The sequence below is a fragment of the Ovis aries genome, chromosome 3, assembly GCF_016772045.2.
Source record: "Ovis aries strain OAR_USU_Benz2616 breed Rambouillet chromosome 3, ARS-UI_Ramb_v3.0, whole genome shotgun sequence".
Taxonomy (NCBI): Eukaryota; Metazoa; Chordata; class Mammalia; order Artiodactyla; family Bovidae; genus Ovis; species Ovis aries.
Genome location: NC_056056.1, coordinates 34,297,356 through 34,325,186, shown reverse-complemented (window position 1 = coordinate 34,325,186; position 27,831 = coordinate 34,297,356). Strand labels below are relative to the sequence as shown.

General features: G+C 52.2%; 2 protein-coding genes across 7 annotated transcripts; both read right to left on the bottom strand.

The window, feature by feature from the left end:
* Nucleotides 1–854: 854 nt before the first annotated feature.
* CAD (carbamoyl-phosphate synthetase 2, aspartate transcarbamylase, and dihydroorotase) lies at nt 855–22,621 on the bottom strand. Of its 6 annotated transcripts, XM_042245905.1 has the most exons (45): nt 22,368–22,621; nt 21,984–22,123; nt 20,031–20,160; nt 19,173–19,315; nt 18,868–19,009; nt 18,510–18,681; nt 18,146–18,331; nt 17,861–17,973; nt 17,408–17,553; nt 17,034–17,165; nt 16,675–16,908; nt 16,328–16,549; nt 15,945–16,133; nt 15,601–15,725; nt 15,276–15,406; nt 12,276–12,388; nt 11,795–12,039; nt 11,325–11,571; nt 10,913–11,011; nt 10,499–10,723; nt 10,230–10,412; nt 9,824–10,042; nt 9,392–9,559; nt 8,601–8,783; nt 8,351–8,455; nt 7,682–7,921; nt 7,356–7,437; nt 6,921–7,087; nt 6,597–6,761; nt 6,322–6,453; nt 5,931–6,132; nt 5,395–5,585; nt 5,100–5,240; nt 4,816–4,917; nt 4,358–4,454; nt 4,034–4,084; nt 3,702–3,746; nt 3,420–3,589; nt 3,235–3,309; nt 2,503–2,715; nt 2,195–2,320; nt 1,826–1,981; nt 1,624–1,725; nt 1,348–1,442; nt 855–1,236 (listed from the first exon to the last, which is right to left on the bottom strand). In XM_042245905.1, exons 1-45 carry the CDS (start codon nt 22,447–22,449, stop codon nt 1,134–1,136), a joined length of 6,729 nt encoding a protein of 2,242 aa, XP_042101839.1. In that variant the 5' UTR covers nt 22,450–22,621; the 3' UTR covers nt 855–1,133. The 6 variants fall into 6 exon arrangements, 4 of the variants coding, with proteins under 4 accessions (XP_042101839.1, XP_042101841.1, XP_027822415.1 ...); XM_042245907.1 differs by lacking the exon at nt 3,420–3,589 and having other exon boundaries at nt 4,023–4,084; XM_027966614.2 differs by lacking the exon at nt 4,034–4,084.
* Nucleotides 22,622–22,809: 188 nt separating this feature from the next.
* ATRAID (all-trans retinoic acid induced differentiation factor) lies at nt 22,810–27,757 on the bottom strand. The gene is made up of 7 exons (XM_012166550.3): nt 27,628–27,757; nt 26,816–26,937; nt 24,811–24,882; nt 24,534–24,605; nt 24,302–24,423; nt 23,352–23,449; nt 22,810–23,143 (listed from the first exon to the last, which is right to left on the bottom strand). Exons 1-7 carry the CDS (start codon nt 27,724–27,726, stop codon nt 23,039–23,041), a joined length of 690 nt encoding a protein of 229 aa, XP_012021940.1. The 5' UTR covers nt 27,727–27,757; the 3' UTR covers nt 22,810–23,038.
* Nucleotides 27,758–27,831: the final 74 nt, after the last annotated feature.

Here is a 27,831-nt window from a genome sequence, read left to right as displayed (position 1 = left end):
CACTGCACATGGTGCTTTGTACCCAGAGGGTGCTAAGTTAGCCTATTGGATCCAGAAATTTCTCTAATGCTACTGAAGTTAATGGAACAGTTCATACACTTCCCCACGGCCCCAGCCCAGGGTTCCCCAGCCAAAGGGCGCTTCAGCGTCCCTGACCTAGTCCAGCCTAAAAAATCCAGCAAGGTGGTCTCCCAGGGAGAGTAGGCTGTGGGGGCGGGCTAGGGTTGGAGGTTGGGGGTGTGTGTGTGGTGCTCCTCCCAGGGATGGCAGAGGTTCTGAGGATGCAGTGGTCACCTGAGCCCCCGAGAGAGGACTGACCAGAGCAGAGGAGAATAATGGTAGCTCATGGACCAGTACCTTCTTGACTGGTGGCATTAAAGTACACAATAAATGTAATATGCTTGAATCATCCTAAAACTGTCCCCACCCCCCCCCACTATGGGAAAATTGTCTTCCATGAAATCGGTGGTCCTTGGTGCCAAGAAGGTTGGGGACCGCTGGCCTAGAGGAGAATGAACCTCACCATCAGGGCCTAGATGCTCAGCCCTCCATTCCCCATGACTCATGCACCTGAATGGAGGAAAGAGGGCCAGACGTAGATCAGTGGAATGTGCTCCTCAGTGGAGCACAGGCCTCAGCAGCACCAAGAGAATGGCGTGTTCCTGCCCAGAACCTCCAAGAACCACCACAATGAAAATGGGGGCCTGCCTGCTCCCCTGGCCAGAACAGAGGCTTGCCCAGCAAGGTGCCCTTGTATTTGAGAAACTCTTCTCATTTTGTAGAAGAAAGCTCTGCCTACTGGACTTAGCATCCTCTGCTAAAGCCAGGATACACTCAAGGAAGCAAGAAGCAGAGGCAGCTCAGCTGCTTTATTAAGTCAGTGAAAAAGTAACTATACAGATTTGAGGTGCAAGAAGGGAGATGGGCCGACTGGGCCCCACCCCTGCGGCCCCATCTCCATGCTAGATGGCTCCAGTCCAGTCCAGTGTCTGAAGCGTGGTCCCCACATGTGTGCATCTGAGCACAAGGCCTATCTGGATGCCCCAGAGCAGCTACTAAGGGTACAGCCACTGTGGGGGGTGCGAGATCCCATGCCCACAGCTGGGCCTGAGCCGAGGCTGAGGGGTCGGGCCCTAGAAGCGGCCCAGCACGGTGGCCAGCAGAGCCATGCGGATGTACATGCCGTTCTCTGCCTGGCGGAAGTAGGCGGCTCGGGGGTCTGAGTCCACCTCCACGCTGCAAGATAAGGAAGAGTTAGTGCCCGGCCCAAGACAGCCTGAACGGGACTGAGTGCAGGCCCCCGCCCCCGTGCCCCCAAGCACAGCCCCCATCTTGATGCCACATCACCTGATCTCATTGACACGGGGCATCGGGTGCATCACCACCATCTTCTTCTTGGCCCGGGTCATGATGTGCGGAGTGAGGATGAACTGGCCGAAGCACTGCGGGAAGGGAGGGGCCCCGTAAGCACCTCAGGGCTGCAGTGGCTATGAGCCCATGCGGCCTGGGCCCCCACCACCGGTCCCTGGAGGCAGTTATTACAACCGAGGGGCCCAGCCTTCCTGGCTGCCAGTCTGGAATGCCGCAGCTACCCCGGGTTGCTCCTCCCCGCTTCGCACTTACTGCTTCATATTCCTGGGTGGAGCCGAAGCGCTCCTTCTGGATGCGCGTCATGTAGAGTACATCGGTGTCAGGCAACGCCTCCTCGATGCTCTCAAATTCCTCCTAGACAGTGAGGCCCGGCCAGGGTGAGCGCAGTGCCTGCACTGACCGCCCAACACAGGTCCCTCCCCATCCCACCACGGGAGGCCTCCCAGGTCCTGACCTGCTTGGTGCCACGGGAGGCCACGAAAGCCCGCACGTCAGGGGGCATGCGCAGGCTGGGGGGCGCCACGTAGCGCAGGCTGACACGGTACTGGGTGAGCAGGCAGGCCAGCGAATGCACCGTGCGGCCATGCTTCAGGTCGCCCACCATCGTGATCTGGGCGGGGAGTTGGTGGGGGTGGGTGGCAGCCCATCACCAGGAGGACCCCAGACTGAGCACACCCTCACCCCCATTTTGAAGCTTTCAGCCTCAGGACCAGAATGGAGGCCCCCTGATGCAACAGGCTCTGAAATGCAGAAACTGCTTCCCACCTGCCTCCCTCTCCAGACTGTCCCAGGGCAGGCCTCTGAGCCCCGCCTGCACCCTTACCGTCATGCCGTTGACTGTCCCAAGCTCCTCCCGGATGGTGAAGATGTCCAGCAAGGCCTGGGTAGGGTGCTCTCCAACCCCGTCCCCTGCATTGATCACTGGCCTCCGGCAGTGCTTGGCTGCCAGCTGCGACACAGGGACAAGGAAAGAATCCTTTCTTCTGAGTCTCAGGGACCCCCACTCCCCGCCGCAGTCCCACTTCTCCTGAGTCCCCTCACCCATCTGGCCCCACCTGAGACCTGCAGTTACAGGCAGTGTCTGCAGGCCCTGCCCAATCGATCTTGCCCTGGAGCAGAGGCCGGCCTCACCTCCACTGCCCCGGGCTGGGGGTGCCGCAGCACGACGACATCGGCGTAGCAGCTCATGGTCTGCACCGAGTCAGCCAGGGACTCGCCCTTCTGGACAGAGGATGTGGCTTCGGAGAAGCTGAGCACAGCGCCCCCGAGCCGGGCCATGGCTGCTGCAAAGGAGCTGCTGGTCCGTGTGCTCACCTCGTAGAACATGGAGGCCATCACCTTCCCCTGGGAGGCAAGATGCATGCGTGTGTGTGTGTAGCTGTGTCCATCCCAGGGAGCATGTGGGGCTGCTGCCTGCTTCCTCAATGTGTCCTAGAGGGGTGCTGAGAAAACCCTTCCCCCAAACCTCCCCGTGACCCACCGAAGCCCCGGCATCTCCAACAGTGTGTTCCTGTGAGCTAAAGGTCTGCCTCCAAAAAGCTACTGTTAAGCGTATGAATGAGACGTTTGTTCTCTGGGAGAGGTATACCCCGTCCTCTCCCATGAAGACATCAGTATCCACCAAGGGACTGGGTTGCTGGGCCTGTGTGCTGGCACTCAGGGCTCGCAGGTCAGCTGCACACTGATCAGAGGAGGGTCACCACGGAGGCAGCCTAGAGCGGCGGGACCATCAGAGCAGGGCTCACCGATGGAGGGTGTAGACTACCATGCGGGAACCCAAGGTCGGGGAGGGAGACCCCTCTGACTACTTATAGAACCCTGCCCACTGGGCCTGCATCCTTAGCCCACAGCCCTGACCCTGACCTTGAGGATGTCGAGGCTCCGCTCCTTCTGTACCATCATGCGCAGCGTGTGTGCCACGTTGAACAGGTGAGACATCTGAGAAAGATCCCGAGTCAGCTGGAAAGGGTGTGGCCTCCAGGGCTCCTGGCCCCAGCTCTCCAGATCCTCACAGCTCTGGGTGGCCCCCTCCTCCCTCCCCCAGGCACCTGATCCTTGGTGAACTGCTGGACGGACAGGATATGTTGGCCCACTAGTGAGTGCAGCAGGGGTGAGGTCTGGGGGTGCAGCAGGCCAGGGGTCCCCAGGTTCTGGGGTGACGCCTGTCTAGGTACTGGTGGTGGAGGGTAGCAGATGCCATCAAGGGTTCCCATCAGCTCTGCAGAGTGAGGGGCGTGGCAGAAGAGGCTGGTCAGAGGGTTCCTCCTACCCAGGCCAGCTCAGAGAGGTCCCCAAAGGTGAGCGAGCGTGTGCTCAGGACAGTCTCTTACCTGGCTCAGCTGCCTTCCGGGAGGTCTTCTCCTTTGGCTCCTCAGCTACAAACAGGGCAACAGGACAGATGTAAACCTGCAGCTGGGGTGTGTGAAGAGCCCCAGCTTCCTGGGACTCGGATCACAGTGTCTGTGTTAAACCAACTCACACCATAGTAGCGACAGTAGGTTAGCTGAGGGCAGGGGTGGCAGCTCTGGGCACGGACCCATGATTTCACACAGGGGCTGTTGGGTGTGATCAGCGGTGCCCTCCCGGGACCCTCCCAGCTGGCAAAGGGATCCTAGGCAAGGGGGGCAGCCAGGCCCACAGCAACCAACAACCTGGATTTTACCCCACGCTCTGCTGCCCCATGGGGTCCCAGCTCCCGGGCGGAGGAACACAGCTGCCCACAACAAAAAAGGGCCTGTGAGAAGAGGCTGGGGGATGCCTACCTCACGCTGGGTGGGCTGATTTAGGCACGGGGGGAACAGGGGGTTAGATAAGGACTGGGGCGGTAGGAAGGACAAGGGAAGTGGACAGCGGGACTGGAATAGCTCTGAGGCCACAGAGCCCCCAAACTTGGGCCACCTGGGACACTGCGGGGAAGAGGAGCCTGTCCCTACATGTGTCTAGGTCCAGGCGGCCCCACCCTCCGATCACAGGATCTTTCTCTTACCTGGCAAACCTGGGTCGGAGGCTCGGTGGATCCGGGGAGGCAGGTGGAAGCGGCCATCGGGGAGTGCTGGGCCGCTCCGGCGGGGCCTCTCCGGGGTCTGGAGAGACAACATCAGGTAGTGACGTGATCTTCCTCAAGCTCAGTCCCTCAAGAAAAGCCAAACTGCTTCCTGTCCACTCCATCACGCCCCTCAACCTGCTCTCCCACTGGGCTGCCCCCAGCAGGGGTGGCCCACTGGCTTCTTAGAGATTTCTCTCTGGTTGGGTTAATGGATTAGTGTTTCCCACAGGAAGCCTCCTAAATTGAGTTAATTTGCAGTAGACAGGGTAGGTGGTGAGGATTTTAACTGTTAAGTGACGAACCTTCCATTGCCCCTGACCCACCAATTAAAATGTTTGTGCTGTTTATACCTGCCCCTGACTACACCCCCATGCCAGCCCCCCAGCCCTGAAAATTACCGTGGTTAGCTCACTGGCAGCCGGGGCCGAGGGCGTGAGCTGTGGAACAGCGCCCTGGGGCCACTTGCGGACATCCTGTCCGTAGCCCGGTGGCACCAGCACCTGTGGACAGAAGGCAGGGAGGGCAAGTGAGCCAGGCAGTCAAGAGGTGGAAGCTGGCAAGCAGAAAAGATGCCCTGGGGACCTGTGCTTGGAGGGGTAGTGGGACCATGCAGACCTGCTGGGGTGGGAAGAGAACGGCACCCAACAGGTCATGACAGCCCAGGCCTGGGCCACACACGTACCTGCCCGTCAATATAGGCCACCTCCCCGCGCAGGACCACACGGCGGATGGTGCCCTTCACTTTCTGCCCTTCAAAGGGTGTCCAGTGGGCCTTGGAGAAGGGCATGTGGCTAGGGACTGTCCACTCGTGCTCCAGATCCACCTGCCAGAGTCATGGGTCATGGTGGGCACGGGCGCCACATGCACCCTCTCCCAGGACTGCAGAGGCCCACCTGCCCCTGGCCCCACCCTTCCACATAGATGTCCTCCTGAGGGGGGTCAGGAAGAGCCTGCTCGCCCCCAGCCCCAGCCCACACCTCCACGTAGGTGTCCTCCTGGGGGGGCAGGTGGAAGATGCGCCGAGGGTTGTGGTGCAGTCGCTGCAGCACGTCGTCCAGGCTGAGCCGGCCCTCGCTCACTGCCGTCAGCAGCAGGGGCAGCATGGTCTCCAGCCCTGGGAAGCCGGGGGGAGGCCGGGGCCCACACTTCTCCTCCACGGTGTGGGGGGCTGGGGGAGAGAGCACCACCCTCAGGACAGTGGCCTCCATGCTGGGGAGTCACACACGCCACCAAGAAAGGCTTCACTACCAACCCAGACTCTAGCTTTTCCTGGGAATCCGAAAACAGGGAAGCTGGGACTGCTGCCTTCTTCAGGGCCCATACCTTCCACCCAGATTCTCTCATTTACTGTTTCCTCATTTGCTCATTCGTTCTCTCAGTAAATACCTATCAAGCGCCTATGATAGACCAGGAACTTGGCTGGAGTCCCACCCAGACCAAGCCCAGGCCTCATGGAGCCCAAGGTCCTGGCCCAGATCCCCTGGGCCAGGGGGTACGTCCCGGGCCTTCTCACCGTGGTCGGAGGCAAAGCAGTCGATGACGGCCATGTTCTCCCATAGGGCTTCCATGTCCTCCCGGGAGCCAAGCTCGGGCCGAACCTCCCCCTTCCCGGGCCCCAGACGTTCCAGGTCATCACGGCTCAGGAACAGATGGTGGGGTGCCACCTCACAGGTCACCGGCAGCCCCCGTGCCTTTGCCGCTTTAATCAGCAGGATCTGGGGGAGAGTGGGGAGACCTCGAGGTGGGGGTTGTCCCTCGAGGCCCTGACCTGCACAGTCCCCGCAGCCAACCTCCCCTCCTGGAAAGTCACGGGGCAGGCGTGCTGAGCCGCCCCTGCCCCCAAGGACCATCCTGATCACCTGGAGTCACTGGGAAAGCCACAGGGGCGCCCCTGGGGCTCTCACCTCCTCCTTCCGTGCCACGTGACAGATGTGCACAGAGCGCTGGGCCAGCTGGGCCACCATGAGGACGGCTGCGACACTCTGCCGCTCGGCGTGGGCCACGATGGGGAGGTGGGATGGCCATGTCTCGAAGTGCTGGGGAAAGGAGGAAGGTTCCGGGACCCTGCAGCGCCCGAGCCCTTGCAGGGCTCCCAACTCACACTGCCTCCAGCCTGTCATGAGGGGGCCCTCAAACCAGGGGCACTGGCTGGCTGGCCCCACCCCCACCCACCCCCTACCTCCATCCACTGGGCCACACTGTCCAGCCGCAGTTCAGAGAAGGTCTCGTTGAGGTAGAGCTTCAGCCCCGCCGCAGACCCAGCCACGGTGCCCAGGGTCCCTGCATTTTCCGACGAGGCTCCGAGGAATAAGGCATAGTCACAGCGGGCGCCGGCCTCTGCCAGCTGGAAGGAATACATTCGAGATAGGGCCCACCGGCACCTGTGCCAGCCTGGCTCACGTGGCCTGGCCCCTGGGGAGGGGTAGAGGGAGCAGCGTAGAGGGAGGTGGGGGAGGCAGGTGGGGGATGTGGGTCACCAGGAAGCAGGAGAACCGGGGCTCACCTTCTGCGCCAGGGCCAGGGCAGGGGCGTCGGTGATGGGGGGCCGAGTATTAGGCATAGCACACACCATGGTGACGCCCCCAGCCAGGGCAGCAGCTGTGCCCGAGGCAAAGTCCTCCTTGTGTGTCCCCCCTGGTTCCCGCAGGTGCACATGGACGTCGATCAATCCTGGGAGAACACACAGGCAGCAGGTTGGAGGGAGAGTCAGAGACTCAAGGGCATCAAGGTAGGAAAATAAGCAGCGACTGACACCAGTGAGAGGTGGTGAAGCTCTCAGTCAGGGGCATCGTGGATGGAGAATAAAGAGCTCAGAGTGAGTAAGCTTCTGGGCCCTTCCCACTCTGAACAGTCCAGGGCTGAGTGGGCCCCACAGCCGTCCTTCACCACAGCCCCTACTGATGTACAGGAGCCAGGTTCTCTCCCGAGATGCACTTACCAGGCAGCCGCACGAGCTTCTGGGAGGTCATGCAGTCAACATGCGCTTTCAGAGGAGGGGCTGGCCCGATCTGTCCCAGCGCCTGCGGGGGGAAAATCAGGGTCAGCAAAGATCAAAGGGCAGCCTGGGATCTGCAGATGGGGCCTGGGTTTTCCCATAAACCAGGCTTCCTCTCTACATCCATCCTCTCTCTTTGCAGCCACAAAGCTTGATGACTAGCAAGGCCGCTCCATGAAGAGATTTCCCAGCCCCAGAGCATGCTCACTTCTGCCTCCTCCCTTGCTGACACTGGCTGCCCCAGTCCCGGCGCCCAGGGTCTCAGTTACCTCCACAAACAGTTTGGTGCACTTGATGTCAATGATGAGGGGTACGGAGAAGTCAGCGGCCAGGCGCCGCGTGCGGTAGCCCTTGGTGACGAAGGAAGAAAGACGCCGGCCCCCGGCCCCACGCATGGACAGGTTAATCACGAGCTCAAAGTTTTTCTCAGCGAGCTGCTCCAAAATGCTTCGCTGTGGTGGGCACTCTCCATCCACTGCCTCTTCAAAATGCCAGTCCACAGCCGTCACCTGGAGCCCAGAGACAAGACTGGAGCAACCTGAGCCTGGCAGGGGGCCAAGAGGCCAGCGTGAAGGGAGGGGGGAGGTGGCCTAGGAGCCGAGGAAGAAACTGAGGACCCACAGGAGAGGGACCAGGCCACTTCACTTTACTGCAGGCAAAGCATTTTTCTTGACCAGAAAATCTTTACACTATGGTTACCAAGGATTCTGCAGTATGGAGCTCACACAATACACAGAGGAAATCATGGAAGGAAATATGCCAGAATGTTAACAGTGGTGGAAAGATCACGAGGGATTTTTTTTTCTCTGCTTTTCTGTATACTCTACTGTTCTACGTGGAACAGATGATTCGTACAATGACATGGAAAGCAGGGAAACAGGAGAGAATCCGGGTGTTCTTATATCTCAGCGGGCGGGCAGTGGGGGGTCACCCCATACCTTGACGCCATGCTCTGTGTAGAAGTCAGCGGTGCCCAGGCTGGCGTAGAGGCTGTAGCCCAGGCTCTCCAGCAGCCTCACAGTTGGGAGCAACTCACTTTTGTTCTGAAGAAGGGAGGATGAGGTTGTTTCTCCTGTCCTCCACTTCAAGTTAGCCCTGGCCCAGGGAGCAGTGGCCATCTGTACCCACCCCCACCTCTTCAGGGCCCACCCTACCCTCCACCCCCCCACCCCCAACGTGGGTTCTTACCTTATAGCTGCCAATGGTCAGCAAGATGTTCTTCTTGGGGATCTTAAAACCAGTACTGAGCATGGCCTTGAGGTAGGCTTCGCAGCGGCTCTCCCCAAAGCCAGCCACTTCCCCAGTACTGGTCATCTCCACACCCAGCACCACGTCAGCCCCCGCCAGGCGGGAGAACGAGAACTGGGGCACCTGAGGGAGCAGGAAGTGAGAGCGGCCCACATCCCTGCACCAGGAGGGGTGGCAATGATCTCCTCTCTTGGCCTTCTCCAGACAGGGTGAGCCTTCCCCGTGCTGCCCTACATGAACCCGCCAATCATTGGCTACTTCCCAAACAGGCTTGCGCTTCCCTTGGCCTCCACGAGGCTACTCCCTAGCCTTGGAACACTTCCTCAACAAGCTCGGCAAATCTCAAACCTTGACTATATTCCAAGGCTCAGTGCAAACACCACCTTTCTTCTTGAACCTTCCCGGGTCACCCTCTGTGGAAGTGGCACCTCCGTGAGCATTTCACTTCGGTCTCTACTCTGCAATTTTATCACATGCTATCCTAGAAGCAAGCTGTTTGGGAACCTCTAGAAGCAAGCTGTTTGGGAACCAACTTCTCTTGCCTCCCATCACTAGAGTGGACACTCCTCAGGGAGGAGGGCCATCTTATTCCCTGACCACCCAGCAAGGCCTTGCCCACAGGAGGTGCTCACTTTATTCGTCAATGGGCACATAGCTTGGGCAGCAGGTGAACTCCCTCCTGCTATCTGCCTCCCTGCTGACCACTAACCTGGGGCTTCCATCTTCCTTACCTTCACCCCCACAACTCCAGAGCCAGTCATGAGTCCCACAGGCTCCACTTCTTCCCCCATGATGACCCGTGTTGCCAGGGCTACTAGGTCCACACCTAGTGTCTTGGAGACGAAGGGGAAGGAGCGAGACACACGCACGTTGCATTCAATGACTTTCAGCTGGTCGTCCTGGGCAGACAGAGATTGATCAGGCCTTCTTCAAGTGGGCTTGTGACACCACCCCAGTGAATCAGGTCTTCCCCTCACTCATTGTTCTGTGGGTCATCAACCCAGGACACGGGGCAGGTTGACTGTCACAAACACTGGGGGCCTGAGATGTGACCCCGCCCCTCTAGCTCTCCTCCCAGTGAGGGTGCCCCAGCACAGTGGCCAGCACAGAACAAAGAGGCGCTTACAGCCCTTGGGTCCCTTTCTTTGGCCCCCTCTTACTACCTTGGCAATGAGCTGCAGATTGAAGGGTCCTGTGACCTGCAGCTCCTGGCCCACGGCATGCACAATGGCTTTGATCCGCTCCAGGGTTTTGGCAGTGATGTCCTGCGGTGGGGTCACCAGCGTGGCATCACCTGAATGCACACCTGCGTTCTCCACGTGTTCAGAGATGGCGATAGCTGCTACCACACCATCACAAGCCACAGCATCCACGTCAATCTCCTAGTGGGGCAAGGTGCACAGGGCAAGGTGGTGAACAGCAAGGGCCATTTCCTTCTCTCACTTGCCCCTGCAGGAAGCTTCCCTGCCTTTAAAAGCCCTGGCACAACCCGTCCTTCCCAGATCAGAGACAGGGAGTCGCCTCCGTGGCTGAAGGACTGCCTTCAGAGACTCATCTGCAGCCTCCCACCTTGGCCTCCTGGATGAACTTGGAGATGACCACGGGGTGCTCCTTAGAGACAGCTGCTGCACTGCTCAAGAAGCGCTCCAAGTCCCCATCGGTGTAGGCCACGTTCATAGCAGCACCGCTCAGCACATAGGAGGGGCGCACGACACAGGGGTACCCCACGGTCTGGCAGAACTGGCGAGCAGACTAAGGGCACAGGGAGCTTAGCTGTGTTGTGCACACTCACCCATGATGCCATCTGGCCTCCAGCCCCCCACCAGGGCCCAGCCCACCTCTAGGTCACTGAGCTCCCTCCACTGAGGCTGGCTGATACCAATGGTGTCCAGGAGCCGGGAGAACTTAAACCGGTTCTCAGCTGAGTCAATGGCTTCTGGGGAGGTGCCCAGAACCCGACACTGCTGCCGATGCAAAGCCATGGCCATGTTGTTGGGCAGCTGCCCGCCCATGGACAGGATCACACCTTCAGGGTTTTCCAGCTCATAGATGTCCATCACCACCTGCAGTAAAGGAGGAGAAACAGGTGGTGGTTAACAGATAGGGTCAGGGGCCTGAGCCTTCTTGCTCACCACCCTGCATCCTTCACCCAAACCCCCTCAAACCTCACAAGTTCCAAAGAGTCTGAGGTTTGCCAGCCGCTCCTACTTGACGGGCCACCCAGGCTCACAGGCAGCCTTCACCCGTCTCACCTCAAAAGAGATTTCATCGAAGTAGAGTCGGTCACACATGTCGTAGTCGGTGCTAACTGTCTCTGGGTTGTAGTTCACCATGATGGTCTTATACCCCATCTGCAATAGGAGGGGAGGGATAGGAAGCCCAAGTCCCTACTTCAGAGAGTACTGCTTTGGCTGTCTCTGAAATCGCTGTACAGGACGCCTGCCTTGGGAGGGAAGGTACTGGAAAAGTAGACACGGAGTTCTGTAGAGGAACCACATGTAGGGCACAGGACGGCCTAAGGGACCCCCAACCCCACTAAAGCCCTACGACAGATGTGAGGCGCAGCAATGAATAGAAAGTGCTAGGATCGAGAATGGGGGGAAGATGGCTGCGGAAGCTGATCAGTACAGCAGAGAGAACCATATGAAAGACGAGCTCGGAGACCTTTCGCAGCTGCTGGATGCAGCCCACAGCACACCAGTCAAACTCGACGCTGGAGCCGATACGGTAGACGCCAGAGCCAAGGACCAGGACGTGAGGTGTTCGAAAGCTGAGGTCATGGGTAGTGCCCCAGTACGTCAGGTACAAGTAATTTGTCTGGGCCGGCCACTCAGCGGCAACTGTGTCAATCTGCTTCACTGCTGGGCAGATCCCTAGTTCCTGACGCAGCTTGCGAACAGCCAGCTCTGTGCTAAAGAAGGGTCAGAAATATAGACCATGGGGGTGGCGAATGGCTCCAGCAGAGGGCAGAGATCCAAGGGAGGGATCAGAGAGGAAAATCCCAGGGAAGAAGGGCAGTAACCTCCAACACCCCCCCACCCCAACACACACATTTTTCCTCCTGAGGGCCCCTCAGGAGTACAAAGGTTCTCTGCCCCAGGTTCTCAGCCTGAGGTCCTCCCACCATCCCTGACCTGAGGACCGCGAGGGCAATCTGCTTGTCTGAGAAGCCAAGGCGCTTGGCCTGATGCAGCAGGTCTGGGGGCAAAGGTTGTCCACGGTGTTGCTCTAGCAGCTGGGTGTGTGTTATGATCCGCTTCATCCGGTGCAAAAACCAGCGGTCGATGCGAGTCAGTTCATACAGGCGATCCACTGAGTAGCCAGCCCACAGGGCTGCTGCCACCACGAAGATGCGCTTGTCTGTTGGAGTCTCCAACTCCTAATGGGGAGAGGGCAGACAAGCTAAGCTTCAGTTTCCTCACCTATAGAAACAAGTCTAATGATACATCCCCATAATAAAGAGAAATGAAACCACAGAATCCTCAGCAAAGTGAAAACACAGCAAAGTCCACTAGTGACTGGTACTAGTATTACTGGTAACAAGCTTGGGGGCTGGGGACACAAAGAAGCAAGGTACATTTTGAAAGTGCTGTCACAGGTAGGGGAGCCACTTACCATATCACTGACAGGCTTGACCGTGTGATCAAAACCCACGCAGTTCTCATCCACCATGCGCAGAGCCTTCTGGAAGGCCTCCTCAAAAGAACGCCCAATGCCCATGACTTCACCTGGAGGAATCTGATGTGAGGATTGAGGGCCGGGGGCACTGGTGATGCCCAGAATGTGGGCAGTCTACCGTCAAATCTCTGGGAGGTTCTCAAGCCCACAGTGGTGGATTTATGTTGTTTCATTGAGAATCTTACACTTGCAGCTTTTTCTCCCTACCATTTTCATGTGGACATTGGAACGATCACAGAGGCCCAATCACTGATGGTTATCCATTTATTTGGTTTCCTTTATTCATATTGTAATGATGTAATCTGGCTGATCCTTTAAAACTTTTTAAAAGTCTGGGTAGTAAGATGATCCCATTATTCTTTGAATTCACTCAGGGTTAATCATATTTCCAACTATCACTCTAGAGTACGTCTTCCAAATGTTTATACAAGATTATAGTTTACATAAACATTTATCCTGCTTTTCCCCTCACTGTAAGCTTTTCCCACATTAGTGTGTGACAGTAAAGCGTCTGTCTACAATGCAGGAGACCTGGGTTCGATCCCTGGGTCAGGAAGATTCCCCTGGAGAAGGAAATGGCAATCTGCTCCAGAATTATTGCCTGGAAAATCCCACGGACAGAGGAGCCTGGTAGGCTACAGTCCAGGAGGTCGCAAACAGTTGGACACAACTGAGTGACTTCACTTTCCTTTCCTTTGTTACTAGCAGTTTAACTCTTGTGTGATTTACCATAAAGTGACTGCTCACTCACTGAAGGACATTTAGCTTTGAAGTGTTCATCACTGTAAATAAGATGGTAATGCTATCTGGGATTTAGTTTATCCTCTGAGGATATATTTTCAGAAGTGCATAGGCAATAGGCAAGGTATGTTTTCTGGCCCTTGATAAGTATTAATTGCTTTGTAGGAGTCTGTGCTTTATAATACAAAGTATTGGGTTGGCCAAAATGTTCATTTAGCTTTTTCCATAAGCTGTTATGAAAAACCTGAACAAAGCTTTTGGCCACCAATATAAATTTAACTAATCTTTTAAGAAGTGTGTATAATCATTTAAAACAACTTTTGCCAACAAGTAAAAATAATTCTCTCATTTTAACTAGATTTCTTCTAACTACTACTAAGAGGAAACTTCCCCCCTACACCCAGGCCTGCTTATTGATTTCCTCATCAATGAAGTTTGTTCATGTCCTCTGACAATTTACCCTAGAGTCTTCAAATATCTCTTACCAAATGTAGTTTTCTATTTACAATTCTAATATTTGTTTCTTTAAGAAAATTTTCAAAAACATCAAGATGGTACTTGTAGTGTTAAGGAAGAGGATGAGTGATTTTGTTCAATGTCTTTGTAATGTGGTTATATTACAAAAGTTTTTATCCTGGATAAAAGAGAAACCCAATGCACTCACATGCAAGCCTAGAAAAATCCCAGAATCATATAAATCCCCAAATTAATGTCTGTGTGATAAGATTATAGGTGATTACTCTTCTTTGGTAAAACTACCTTTTCTAATTTCTCAATGATTCAGGTATCTTACTTGTATAATAAGAGTTACAAAAAGTTACCAAAGAACATCAAATTCTAAGAATACTCAGATGTAAAATACTTAAATCTCTCATCTAGGAATCAATCTTTGATTGTCCTAGTTTCAATCCACTTCTCTTAGCTACAATTTATGGCTTCGTTCCCATGTTTATTATAATTTTCACATAACAGAAATTCATCTCCAGAAGGAACAACTTGGCAGTCTTGTAAGATTTCTAAAAATCAAGTAATATCTGAGCTTAGACTTACAAGTTTAAAGGCTACTATTGCTGTTAATGGAAATTTGGAGCACAGTAAAAAGCTATTATCCTTAGCTGGTGGCAGCTTGGTATGTGCACATGCTTGTTTTAGTAGAAATGTTGCGGAGGACAAACTAAGGAAACTTAAAGAAAGGGTCACTGTAAGGAAGCATACTAACTCAATTACAGCATTCTTAACACTGCCTAAAAGCTGACCATCATACCCATTCATTACTAATTGTCTCGGTTTCTATGAAATTTCTCTTACATCCTGCTCTGATCTTAAACAATGTATTGAAAAATATTTGAGGGACTTCCCCAGTGGTCCAGTAGTTAAGACTCCATGCTCCTAATGCAGAGGGCCTTGGTTTGATCCCTGGTCAGGGAACTAGAGATCCCATGTGATACAACAAAGACTTTGCATGCTACAACTAAAGAAAGACCCTGCATGCTGCAACTAGCATGCAGCACCAGATCAATTAATTATTATTATTTTTTTAATTTTAATTTAGTGACTATGGCAGGAAGTGCCCAGAGGAGATACACTGGGCATGGCTGCCACTGTGCTGACTTGGCCTTAGAAGAGATCATAGTAAACAGCAGTTATTTCCTTGAAACACTGGTACTTAAACAAGCATGGAGAACAAATTGTCACTGGCATTAACAGCCTGGGGATGAGGCCAAAGGCAAAATGCTATGAAACACTGTGGGTGGAGTTTCATGGAACTGGCCTCACCCATGACTGGTAACACACTGTAACAGAGGAACGTGCAGCTAGCAACAGATCCAGTTTTCAGCTCTGCCCTCTACTCAGCCACACACTCTCCTTCTGTGGGTACCTGCTTACTCATTTGTGACACAAGAGACGAGAATCTGATGGTTATCACCCCATTCCAAGATTTCTGACATGCCATCTGGGGAGTGGAGGCAGTGTGTATATGGATTTCCAGATGCCTTGGATCCTCACCCCTGGGGAGAACCACTATCTTAGTTGGAAATGTCCCTATTAGTTCTGAGAAACCGCTCACAACAACCTGCTCATACAAGAGCTGAAAGGACACGCCAGGGAGCTGACTCTATGACATTCTAAGTCCTTCGGACGTGTGGGACCCCGTGAGGTGATCTGGGGAGGGGTCTCTTGGGATGTGTCTCTCACCCACGCTCTTCATGCAGCTCCCAATCTTTGTGCTGACGCGGAGGAACTTGCTGAGGTCCCAGCGAGGAATCTTCACCACGCAGTAATCCAGACTGGGTTCAAAGGCTGCCGTTCCCCCTGTCACCGAGTTCCTGGGGGCCGTCAGGTGGGGTTGCCAAGAGGACAGGGCAGGAGCTAAATGGTGAGCTTGCAGATACTGCTCTCCCACCCACACCCAGGCCAATGTCCTTTTCCTATCCCTCGTCCCATAAACTTTTTTTTTTCCCAGCTCCCACGATCTCACCCCCACCCCTACCCCTACCCCATCTCTTCCCAATCCTTGTACCTGAGTTCAGGCAGAGGGATGCCCAAAGCCAGCTTGGCTGCCACATAGGCCAGTGGGTAGCCGGTGGCCTTACTGGCTAGCGCAGAGCTGCGAGAGAGCCTGGCATTCACTTCAATGATGTAGTACTGCAAAGAGAGAAAACAGAGACTAAATAACTGGCCTAGAAGGCCTCAGAAAGGAGAGGCCTCAGAAAGGCAGGACGATAAAGCCCCAATCCTATCAAAAATAATGCTAGCTTCTGCTCCAGGGTCTGGAGGGTTAAAAGGCTCCTTGGCCTAGAGGCCCTCAAATTACAGACGGTGCTCCAGCAGCTAGAGTATCAGCCCCACGGCCTGGAGTCTCACCTGCTCAGACTCAGGGTTCAGGGCGTACTGCACGTTGCACTCCCCGACGATTCCGAGGTGCTGAGTCACCTTGATGGCCGTCTGCCTCAGTAGCTGGTACTCCCTGTCATTTAGCGTCTGGCTTGGAGCCACCACGATGGACTCCCCGGTGTGGATACCCAGTGGGTCTAGGTTCTCCATATTACACACCTGTGAAGGTGACCATGAGGTCATCGCCATAGGGAGTGAGGAGGGGCAGGAGGCTGCATCCCAGGGTCCTATTGCCTCTGGAGATGCACCCATCCTGGGTGTGAGGACACTGAACTCTCAAAGATCTCAGCCCTGCCCGGGCTCTTACAACAGCTCACGCTGCCTTGCACGACTGCCCCTCTTCCATCACTCACCGTGACACAGTTGCCATAGGCGTCTCTCACCACCTCATACTCAATCTCCTTCCATCCTTTCAGGGACTTGTCTACCAGCACTTGGCTGGTATGGGCAAAAGCTGGAGCCACGAGAGCAGACAACTCCTCTTTGTTAGAGGCAAAGCCAGAACCCAGGCCACCCAAGGCGTAGGCTGCGCGCACCAGCACAGGGTACCCCAGTCTCTCAGCTGCTGCCTGGGCCTGCAATGAGCACAGATGAACAAACAGATTAGGTCTTGACTGCGTGTTGTGCAGAGGGCTCCTGGGCCCAGAGAAAATATACTGTGAAGGAAACGCCACCTGTCTACCCCCACCAGCCCTTGAACCTGCTCAAGAGAATTCGCTGCCTCGCTGGGGGCTACGTGCTCTCCGATCTCTGCCATCCTGGAGGCGAAGGCACGCCGATCCTCAGTCAACTCAATGGTCTCCACAGGTGTGCCCAGGACCCGGACTCCGTACCGAGCGAGTACCCCAGCCTTGGTCAGCTCCACACCACAGTTCAGAGCTGTTTGGCCCCCAAAAGTCAGTAACACACCATCTGGGCGCTCATTACGTATCACCTGGGGGAGGAGGGAGGAGTAACAGGCATTGAGACCCTGGGGTTAGGTAGCAGATCACAGAATTGGCACAGGATCGCCTGGCCCATGTGGGTCTTCTCTGCAGTCCAGCCTCGCCTGAGTCATACCTGGGTTACGTAGTGAGGTGTTATGGGGAGGAAATAGACCTTGTCCGCCAGCCCCTGTGAGGTCTGCACGGTAGCGATGTTAGGGTTGATCAGCAATGTCTGAATGTTTTCCTCCTTCAGGGCCTTGATCGCCTAGGGGGATAAAGATGGCATATCAGCCTCGACTAGAGAAGCAAGATTTTTGGTCTTAGACCAGCATTTATCTTCCTCTTCCCCCTTTCCTGGACTCTCAGTCCCTAATAACTGACTTCTCACCTGTCTGTGTATTCCCCAGTTCGCTTGGGTCACTTCTTCCCTACAACCAGTATTCATGCCTAAGCCCTATTCATCCTGAGGGCCACACGCCCAGAGGGGAAGCAATGGACACACTTTACCTGAGAGCCTGAGTAGTCAAACTCGCCAGCCTGGCCGATGGAGAGGCCCCCTGAGCCCAGAATCAGAACCTTTCGTGGTGCTGTAAGCCCAGAGCCTGGGGTGGGAATCCCAGGGAGACAGAGGCGCTCAGCCAGCCGCTCTCGAACTTTGGAGGCAAAGAAAGACAGTACATTAGAGTTAAACGAGATCATCTAGATTAACCCTCACTTTACGGAAGAAACCAGAACAAGTCACGCCTCTGATGAGTGGCAGAGGCAGGACCATAAACCCGGACTTGACTCTGGAGTTCCTTTGAATGGAAGAAGCATGAATGAATCACTTTGGCTTGGTTGCCTTCCCACCCCTCCCGCCTGACCTCCCAAACTCCTCTCAGTTTCCCGAGGCTCTTTCATCTTATGCCTACCCTGGAGCCCGTTCTTAGATCCCCAACCTAGATCTACTCAAGTGCTTACCTGTCTGGCCCCCAGGGTTCCCAGCTGCAGCTTCTTTCACAGCTTCCAGAAAAATGTCAAAAAGAAGTTCCATATCTGAAGGGCCAGCTTGATGCTCTGGGTGAAACTGGACACTGTTGAAGAGAGGGGATCGTGAAAACTGCCATTGTCACTGGCGGTCTCAAAGGCGGGTAGTGGGAAGGCTGACTGGGGCCCACTGCTGTGATTTCTTTTTTGATCTTTAAGTCTCAGTGGGCTTCAGAGCTGCAGAGATCCAGGTATTGTGCCAGAACCACATAGGCTCACCTGAAGAAGGGCAGGCTCTCATGTACGATGCCTTCGTTGGAGTGATCATTGGCATTGGTGAAGAGAGGAAGCCAGCTTGCTGGCAGTGAGTCTGTTTCCACAGCAAATCCATGGTTCTGGGATGTTAGAAAGCAGCGCCCGGAGCCCACCAGCAAGCATGGCTGGTTATGGCCTCGGTTTCCATATCTGGAGGCAGAAACATCCTGAGTCTCAGGCCCCTCTTCACCCTCACTTCACTCCTGCAGCAAACCCAGCTCTGGCTGATCTCATGATTCTCACCAGCCCCCAGTCCAATTTCAACACTAATAAACATCAAATCTATTCTATTCTCATTCCCAAGACTCCCCACCCCTTGTGCCCCCACCTCATCTTGTAAGTCTTGGCCCCAATGGCTAAGGCCAACAGCTGGTGTCCCAGACAGATCCCGAAGACAGGTCGGGGGTTTGGTTCAGATAAAACACGGCTCAGTGTGGATACCAAGCTGGGATAGGAGGCGGGGTCACCAGGGCCATTACTCAGGAAGAGACCCTCATACTCTGGAGTGGGCAGAAAAGATAATATCAAAATCTATAATTCAACTAGAGAGACACACCATTAGAGCAAAAGCCCTTTTCTCCCCCTTCTTCTCTGCAACTCACATTGACCTTCAGCAGCTGGACGGAGGACCAAATCTTCCACACATGCTGCTTGCCTGAGGCCTTGTACAGACCCAAGCTACTCACCTTGACTGTCTAACGCGTGGTCCCAGGGTACCACAGTGACCTCTGCCCCACGCTGGCACAAGCATCGGACCTGATTATACTTGAGGCCACAGTCCAAAGCAAGGATCCGAGGGGTTCCCCCTGCATTGAATACCCGTGGAACCTGAGGAGTAAATGGTTGACAGCTGTGAATAGTAGGTATAATCTGCACAAAACCTGTATTCTGGAGGCCTTTTCCAGTTCTCCCTCAAGTGTTCACAAGCAGTCTTGACACAGTATTAACTACTATGCTTAGCATGAAACACTCTCCCACTCTATCTCTGTACCTTAGTGGAGACCTCCGGCACCAGGGGGCGGGCATTGGGGTCCAAGAAGGGCAGGGTTGAAGGTTCTGTCCCATCCTGGACCAACTTGCCCAGCAGAGACCCTTGCTCTCGCAGCTTCTTAGTCAGCTCCCGAGTGTCCACTCCTGTTGAAACAGCAGACTCTGAGAGATCACTCCCTCAGTGCAGTCATGCAGGAAGTTAAGACTTCGATTCTAGAGCCCGAGTCACCCACAGCTGTCCTCTGGGCATCAAAATCCTGGGCTGCCCTTCCAGAACGACCCCACCATGAAGTATTCTTGCCTCCAAGTATCACATTTGAATTGAACCACCATCCCAGATCTGTTTACAGAAAGTAATACCAAGGGACAAAAGAACATGCTAAATGACAATACAGGAATATTATCAAACAGGTTTTTTTTTTTTAATTAGAAAACTGGAAAAATTTTAAACACTCCCTGGATATTTGATATTAAGGAATTAGTTAATTTTTTAAAGGTATGGTAGTGTTATTGTCATCATGTTTTTACAGGGGTTCTTTTTCATAGATATTGAACTCTCAGTAGATGAAACAATATTATGTCTGAGATTTGCTCCAAAATAATCTGGAAGTTGTAGTAGTGATGATGAAATTAGTTTAGCCCTGAGTTGATGAAACTGGGGATTCATTATCCTATTCTTTCCTTTTACACGCTTGAAATTTCCCACCTGAGTGAGAGCTCAGTTCGTTCCCCCAGTTGAATCAGGTACATTCTATCACAACCCTGGACTCAAGTCCCAAGGGTCCACAGAGAACCTCTCTTAATTCTTTCTCCCCAGGTACCTATGTTCCATCCAGACACGGCAATGCTTGCACCATACCTTGCAGGCCGGGTATGCCATGCTGTTGCAGCCACTCGTGCAGGGTGCAGCTGGCACTCCAGTGGCTGGGTGTGGGACAGCACTCTCCCACCACCAGCCCTGCCACATGGATCCCCGAGGATTCAAACCACTGTCGATGGAAGGAGGAGACGGTGAGGAGCCCAGGGCCACATACCTCCCCGAGCCATCTTTCCCCACTGGAGGGCCATGGACCCTGTACTTCAGCCACAGTGCATGACCTGTCATTCCTTTAACAAGCCAAGCACCTCATGCTTCTGCCTTTTATCAGCAATGCTGCCTCCCACGTGAAACACTCAACACATAGGCCTGGGGTGCCTGATGGCACTGATATGACAGTGATAACTGAAAGGACATTTTCCTTTTCCCTCCCTTTTCTTTTATCTCCTTTTCCATGATGTCACCCCCATTCTCACCCATGGCAGCTGTGCCTCCTTAGAACTCATCTAAGTTCACTTTTACTTCCACTTGTCTTGCTATTTACATTGTATTACAAATGTGTTCATTTGTCTTCATCAGAGATCTCTGAACTCAAGAGCAAGATATCTGACATATGATAGTAGTCAATGAAGTTTACAGAGGGCCCATTTCATGCCAGGTATAACAGATGCTGGGAGGCAAGCATGAGCACGAATAGACAAGGTCTTATTTTCAGGATGTTAATTTACTACTCAGGGAAGTAGAATATTAAGGTAGTGTAGATAACAAGATCATATTCTCAGAGTAAAACAGTACAGAACAGGCAGGGGCATAGTACCTTAACTCAATAAAAATAAAGGCTCAGGGTACAATACTAGGAATGATTATTACACCCCCTCCATAAGGGACTATCATTTTAAAAAGTAACATATTTGTTACTCAATATATAAGCTTATAATAACGAAGTAGAGAAACAGGCTGTTTATTGCGGAGGAAGTAGCATATTTAAATTACATCTGCTTAGTGGTAGAAGGTTTAAGAAAGATGAATGTTGAGACTGTTCTTTAGGGATGCGAAGGCTAGTCTGGTAGAACCCTCCATGGCTAGACGGTCGAATTTGCACTTGGACATACATTCATGGCATATATGCTGCAAAAGCGTCAGTGGTGGGCTGGGGGCTCCTGGAGGCTTTACTCATCTTGGTTCTGTCAGGGCCTCAATTTTCCAAGTGTATAAACTCAACTTTGACATTGTATCTAGAGTTGACAAAGCTGAAGACTGAGGTAAATTAACCAAGATAATGCATTATAAACTAGAACACTGAATTTGTAGGTCATGATGAGGAGTGGTTCTTTCCAGAATAACAGGCATGTCTTTTACCTAGAGTTTCTTCTCCCAAGTGTCAGGGTGAGTGGTGAAAGCATATGAAGAATTAAAGGCTCAGTAAGCCTAGTATCAGAATAAAATGAGTTTTGAGGAATACTGCACTGAGGCTATGGTGACTATGATGCACGTGTTGATTTGTTTTTTCACTTGAACTCTCAGAGGGCAACTTAGTTTCCAAATTCCAGAGGAGGAATAGGAAAAACTTCACTGAGAAGGAAACTGTTTTCTTATCTACATGTTAAAAACTCTACTGAAAAGTGGTAAAAAAATGAGGCAAGGTAAGTAAAGCAGGTTTAGATGATAATCAGCTTAATTGATTTGGTAGGGAAACTAGGACTTACTACCATTGAGAAGGGTATGACACTGTATTCCAATCTCTTTCCCATTAATCTATACACTCTTAAAGCAGTTAAGCTTTATGACAAAAATCTTATCGGAGCTCAGATTCTTTGGCTTGGTCCAGCACTTTGTGCCTCTCAAGGCACCTAACAAGCCCCGCACAGGGCCTGTCTATCACTTCAGTGTGTATCAGCTTTCTCTAGAATGACTAGCGGAATGGCAGTGTCTTCACTAACAGTTAATAGCTACTGATTCGAAAAGGAATGTAGAACAAGCATTGGTGCTGGCTACCTTGCTGAGCCCGAACTCATCCACTTCATCTGGGGGGATGCCGTAGTTACCGATCAGAGGGTATGTCAGCACTAAGATCTGTGCTTTGTAGGAAGGGTCAGTCAGGGCCTCGGGGTAGCCGACCATACCGGTTTGAAACACTGCAAGAAAGAGGCAGAGCTGGGGCTTAGGCAGGGCATCCTTCGGAGCACTGCCCGGAGCGCTGAGAATGCCCCTGGGCCGTATGGATACGGAGGCGGGCGGGGGGGTGGGGGGCGCGGGCTAGGGAATGGCGGGGGAGGGGGTGTGCAGGCGGGAAAATGGCGGGGTCTGAGCAGAGCAAGCTGGGCAGAGAGGGGCATCAGAGAGACAGATGAGGTCGGCAGCCAGCCCGGACTTGCTTACCCACTTCCCCGGCAGTCGACACAGCGGCCCCAAAGGGCTGGCCCCGCAGGACCGACCCGTCCTCCAACACCAGGGCGGCCATGGGAACGGAGCTCAGAGGCGGGGGTGATCACAGAGAAGAGGGAAACCGCAGCAAGCCCGGGTCGATGCTAGAACCACCAGATGACTGCGCGCCCGGAATCGATCCACGTGGCTCGCCGCGCCGCTGTCTAGAGCCAAGCGCTGTGTAAACCGCGCAGGAGCCCAGGCGCTCTGGGCGGCGGCAGACTGCGGCGGCGCAAGCAGCTAGCGGCGTGAGGGGCGGGGCCGGGAGCGTGAGGGGCGGGGCCAGGGCAGATAGCGGGTTGGGTCACCCCTTACCAAGCGCGAAGGTAAGGGAAACCTGTGAAACACAGCTCTCCCCCGAAGCAGCCTTTCCCACCCCAACCAACAGACAAGAGGAAAAAAAGAAAAACTGTTTATTATGGTCAACAACACAAATGTAAACTGGTACTAGTCCACTCCCGGACTGGATGTCTACAACACACCAGGGTTGTGCAAATTTCCATCTTCCTTCCATCCGAGGCCTCTGCCTTGGGAGGATCCGCTGACGATTGATGTTTAGGAAGCAAATCTCCCTGACTGGGCTAAGATGGGGATGATCTTTAGGTCAGTAGGGAGACCTGTGTGGTTCATGAAGCCTTGGCTTTTCGGCGTTGAGTCCCCCAAAGGAGGATGGAGATGGATAAAGTGGTGGATCCCAGAATACCAAAGAACATGAACAATGGGAAGGAGCCCTGTGAATAACAGACCAAAAACACTTCATACAGGGATACACCAAGGGCTTACAACCTAACATCCAGTAATTTCCTAGCATATCTGTGCCCTCAGCCAGGGCAGTTTTCTTCTAGCTTCCTTCTCTAGGTGATTTGCATCAGCTGCTGATCTTCTTTTAAAGAGGTACTTGATTTATGGGTATCTCAATTAGGAGGCCTAATTCCTTACCTGGCGCATACACTTGTAGCCATGGAAGCCATCAGCACAAACACACTGCAAGAGACCTGGACCATCAGGTACACAAGATCCATTCTCAGGACATATTTCTGAGAGCCAGAGAAAAACAGAGAACATCACTGGATTTCATTAGGTTTATTTCCCATATATCTCCTACAGCTTAGATTCTCTCAACTATTTCTAGGTCAAAGGTAGAGTGGAAAGAAGACTACAGATAATCAGAACACTGTCATGATAACAAAATAATTTTAAGACCTTTCTTTCCAAGGGGTTAAGACTTCCGAGCTATGACAAACCTAGAGAGCATATTAAAGCTATGACAAATGTAAACAGCATATTAAAAAGCAGAGACATTTCTTTGCCGACAAAGGTCTGTCTAGTCAAAGCTATGGTTTTTCCAGTAGTCATTCATGTATGGATCTAAGAATTGGACCATAAAGAAAGCTGAATGCCAAAGAATTGATGCTTTTGAACTGTGGTGTTGGAGAAGACTCTTGAGAGTCCCCTGGACTGCAAGGAGACCCAACTAGTCCATCCTAAAGGAGATCAGTCCTGGGTGTTCATTGGAAGGACTGATGTTGAAGCTGAAGCTCCAATACTTTGGAAACCTGATGCAAAGAACCGATTCATTGGAAAACAGCCTGATGCTGGGCAAGACTGAAGGCAGGAGAAGAAGGGGATGACAGAGGATGAGATGGTTGGATGGCATCACCGACTCAATGGACATAAGTTTGAGCAAGCTCCGGAAATTGGTGATAGACAGGGAAGCCTGGCATAGTGCAGTCCATGGAGTCGCAAAGAGTGGGACACGACTGAGCGCCCAGACTGAACTGAACACTTCGGAAACCTGAGCAAAAGGCACTTTACCGTCCTTCCGATCTAAAGTAGAGAATACAGGGAGGAGAGGTAGTTTCCAGAGGGGTGCAGGTGAGACAGCATACCTGGGTCCTCAGTGCTGTTGCAAATATTCCTTTGTCCTTCGCAGCTTTGGTTGTTTATATAAAAAGTGATAGTATCCCAGGCATTAATACCTCCAGGACAGTTGACATCTTGTGGCAGTATCCTGAACACAACACAGGCAGTCATAATATGCAGACCAAACTCAGACCAATATGCTGAGTTCATAGCACTGCCTCTCTTTGGTTCTCTCCCCGACCCCACACTCTTACTCACAGAGTCTGGAGCTGAGTAAAGCCATGGAAGGTGTTGACCAAGTCACCCTGGAGGGGGTTTGCCTGCAGGTCTCTGCAAAGCACACACTGTTAGCACTGTGCTCTAGGAAAACACTTGACTTCCATTCACACATCTTTCTGGATGGTAATCCAGTTCTTCTGAGTTGTCCAAATGTAGACAATTTTCAAACATCTTTTTAGCAGTCCATCCTCAAAGACTTTCCCATCAACCCTACTCCAAGGTCACCTTTTGGGAAGGAGGATAACTAACAACTTACATGATGATAGCAGTATGTGCTTGAGGAAAGTTTGGACCAGGGTCCTTCAGAGAGCAGTTCTGGAGATCTAGCCTGAGGAAATAAGGTAATTAGTGAAACTGTGTATCTTTCCCCTTCACCCAGGGTAAGCTATTACAATCCCCTTTACAGCTAATATTCATTGAACACACCTATGTCAGGGCCACAAACTAGGCACTCTGGTAGATGGTTTCATTCTGCATTGTCCAATTAAGTAACCACTAACACATGTAGCTACTTAAATTTTAAAAATTCTGTCCCTCATTTGCACTAGTCACATTTCTTCAATATCTATTGCTATTTCTTTACTTAATGGAATAGTGCCTTAATATTTACTTAATGACTACTAACTGCAAATATTACTTAATGTCTACTAACTGCAAAAATTGGGAGAATTAAAAATAACATTCAGTATCTTAGCTTGCAAGTTGTTTACAATGCACTAGGAGAAGGCAATGGCACCCCACTCCAGTATTCTTGCCTCGAAAATCCCATGGACAGAGGAGCCTGGTAGGCTGCAGTCCATGAGGTTGCTAAGAGTTGGACACGACTGAGCGACTTGACTTTCACTTTTCACTTTCATGCCTTGGAGAAGGAAATGGCAACCCACTCCAGTGTTCTTGCCTGGAGAATCCCAGGGACGAGGGAGCCTGTTGGGCTGCCGTCTATGGGGTCGCACAGAGTCGGACATGACTGAAGCGACTTAGCAGCAGCAGGGGAACAAGACCATCACCCAAAATAAAAAATATATAAACATTAAATTGCAATGTGAACAGTATATAAAATTAACTTGAATGCTATGGACACTAAGGATTAGAGGAAGTGAAAAATTAAAAGATATTACTCTGGCATTTAGTAGTACAGATTATTCACAAAAGATGTTGGAATTAAAGGACAGATAGGTCCTAATTTGATGGAGGAAGGCAAGTTTAGGTAAAGAGAGAGGCTTGAACAGAGAAACAAAGGTGGCCTGCTTTTGGAGGTAGAAGGCTGAAGCCAGACTCTCCTGGAGGGTTTGAGTGGACAACTAATTGAAAGTAATGTTGGAAAGGTAGGTTGGGCCAGTCTGTGATAGTTCCTGGTTTGTACTTTATCCTAGGGCCACAGACAATTATAAGTTTAATTTTAAAGCCAAAGAGCAATAATGGAAAGAAACTGGTTTTCTGAAAGTTCAATATAAATAAGTAGATAGATAAGGGAATGAGGAGAATGGAAGCAAGACAAGTGACTTTCTGAAACTGAAGTGAGGGTGCTCTGAAAAAGGAAATATTTAATAGGAATCTATTATGTTTTCTCCATATATCTGGAGAAAAGTCAAAGGAAATGAAAAGAGATCTAGTTTTGGGAGACACCTGCATAATGGTTGAAGCTGTAAGAATAAGTGGATTCTCAAGAGTGTGAGGGGAAAACAATGCAGGAAGTAATCTGTATAAGGGGACAAACAGAGAAATTTGCCTCAAATATGAATTAATGAGAAGAGGAAGAAAACCATATTTCATAGTGTCCTGGAGGCCAAAGGAGTCATTTCATGGAGACACTACAGTAAATAAGCCAGAGAGTTGATAATAAACAAAAGAAATAAGGTTTAAAAATGCTCAAAATTATGACTTTTATGTTTTTCAACCAGGAAGAACCACAGGGTTGTTTAAAGTGTTAGTCACTCAGTATGTGTCCCACGCTTTTCAACCCCATAGACTGTAGCCCGCCAGGCTCCTCTGTCCATGGGATTCTTCAGGCAAGAATACTGGAGTGAGTTGCCATTTCCCTCTCCGAGTGATCTTCCCAACCCAGGAATCGAACCCAGGTCTCCAGAACTGTAGGCAGATTCTTCACTTAGCCAAAAACAGATTTAGAAGTCTGAGATTCATGGTTTAGATGCCTCAAAAATATGTATGAATATTTATCTCCAAAACCAATCAGGCAAGCCTTGAAGAATCCGGCTTGGGAACTCTTTTCCAGTACCCAGGGAGGTCTTCTCCTCCCTCACCCCAGGATGGTGCCTTCCCCATTTAGGCAGCAGCGGGCTCGCAGCGTTAGCTCTGGTGTCCGCTTACAATAAAGAGCCACTTCTGACAAATCTTGCACACTCCCTGGACACTGGGTGCATATCTGCAGAAGAGAGAAAACTATTAGAACTTCAGAAAGAAAAGCCAAGGGGAAACAAAAAACAAAAAACAAAAACAGAAGCTCAAACGTTAACTGCCAGTATACGCTCCAGAATTCCTCTAACACGGGACTTTTATGTCAGATTTACAGAAGACATATTTCTTCCTCTGGAACCAGGCGCCAAAACAGCGCACCGGAGAATTTCTGTACCAGATCTTGTCCAGGAAGGATCTCATCTCTGAGAATTACTATTCGAACACGTTTATAATTATAATGCCCTCTCCAACGACTTTTCAACCTGCCAGCCCCATGTGACCGGGTGTAAAAGGACTGCAGGTACACAAAGAACTCATCAAGCATTACAGAAAGTACAGTCCTACCAACGCACGCTATCCAGCGGCATTAGAACGCAGCAAGCTTGCAGAACGGCCGGAAGACCCATTGTGGAAAGAACTCATAGTTATTCGAATACTAAGGTGCGAGGAGGTCAAATTTCAAACGTCTTTGGACGTCAGGAGGGCGAAAGCGCTGGGAGGCGACAGCGGCGTGGAGTACTCGGGAGTGGGAGCCGGCTGGGTGACGGCTAGGGAGGCCCCAGGGACGAAATCGAGGCTGCGGCAGGCAGGGGAGAGGGGAGAGCCCAGTGCCGGCGAGCAATTCTTTTTCAACCCAACCTTTAATCTGCTTCAGTACCTCGGGTAGCGCCAAACCCCTTCCCACGCTCAGAACGAAGAGCAGGGCTGCAGCCCAGAGAACCAAGCTCAAAGAACTGCCGAGCCCGCAAGGGGCCATGTTCCGCTCCTTCCGACCTTCTCCACTGATCGCGAGACTTGCGCGGGCGGCCCCGCCTCCCACCGTGTCACGCCCCTGTGCGGGGCGTGGCCTGGCCCGCCCGGC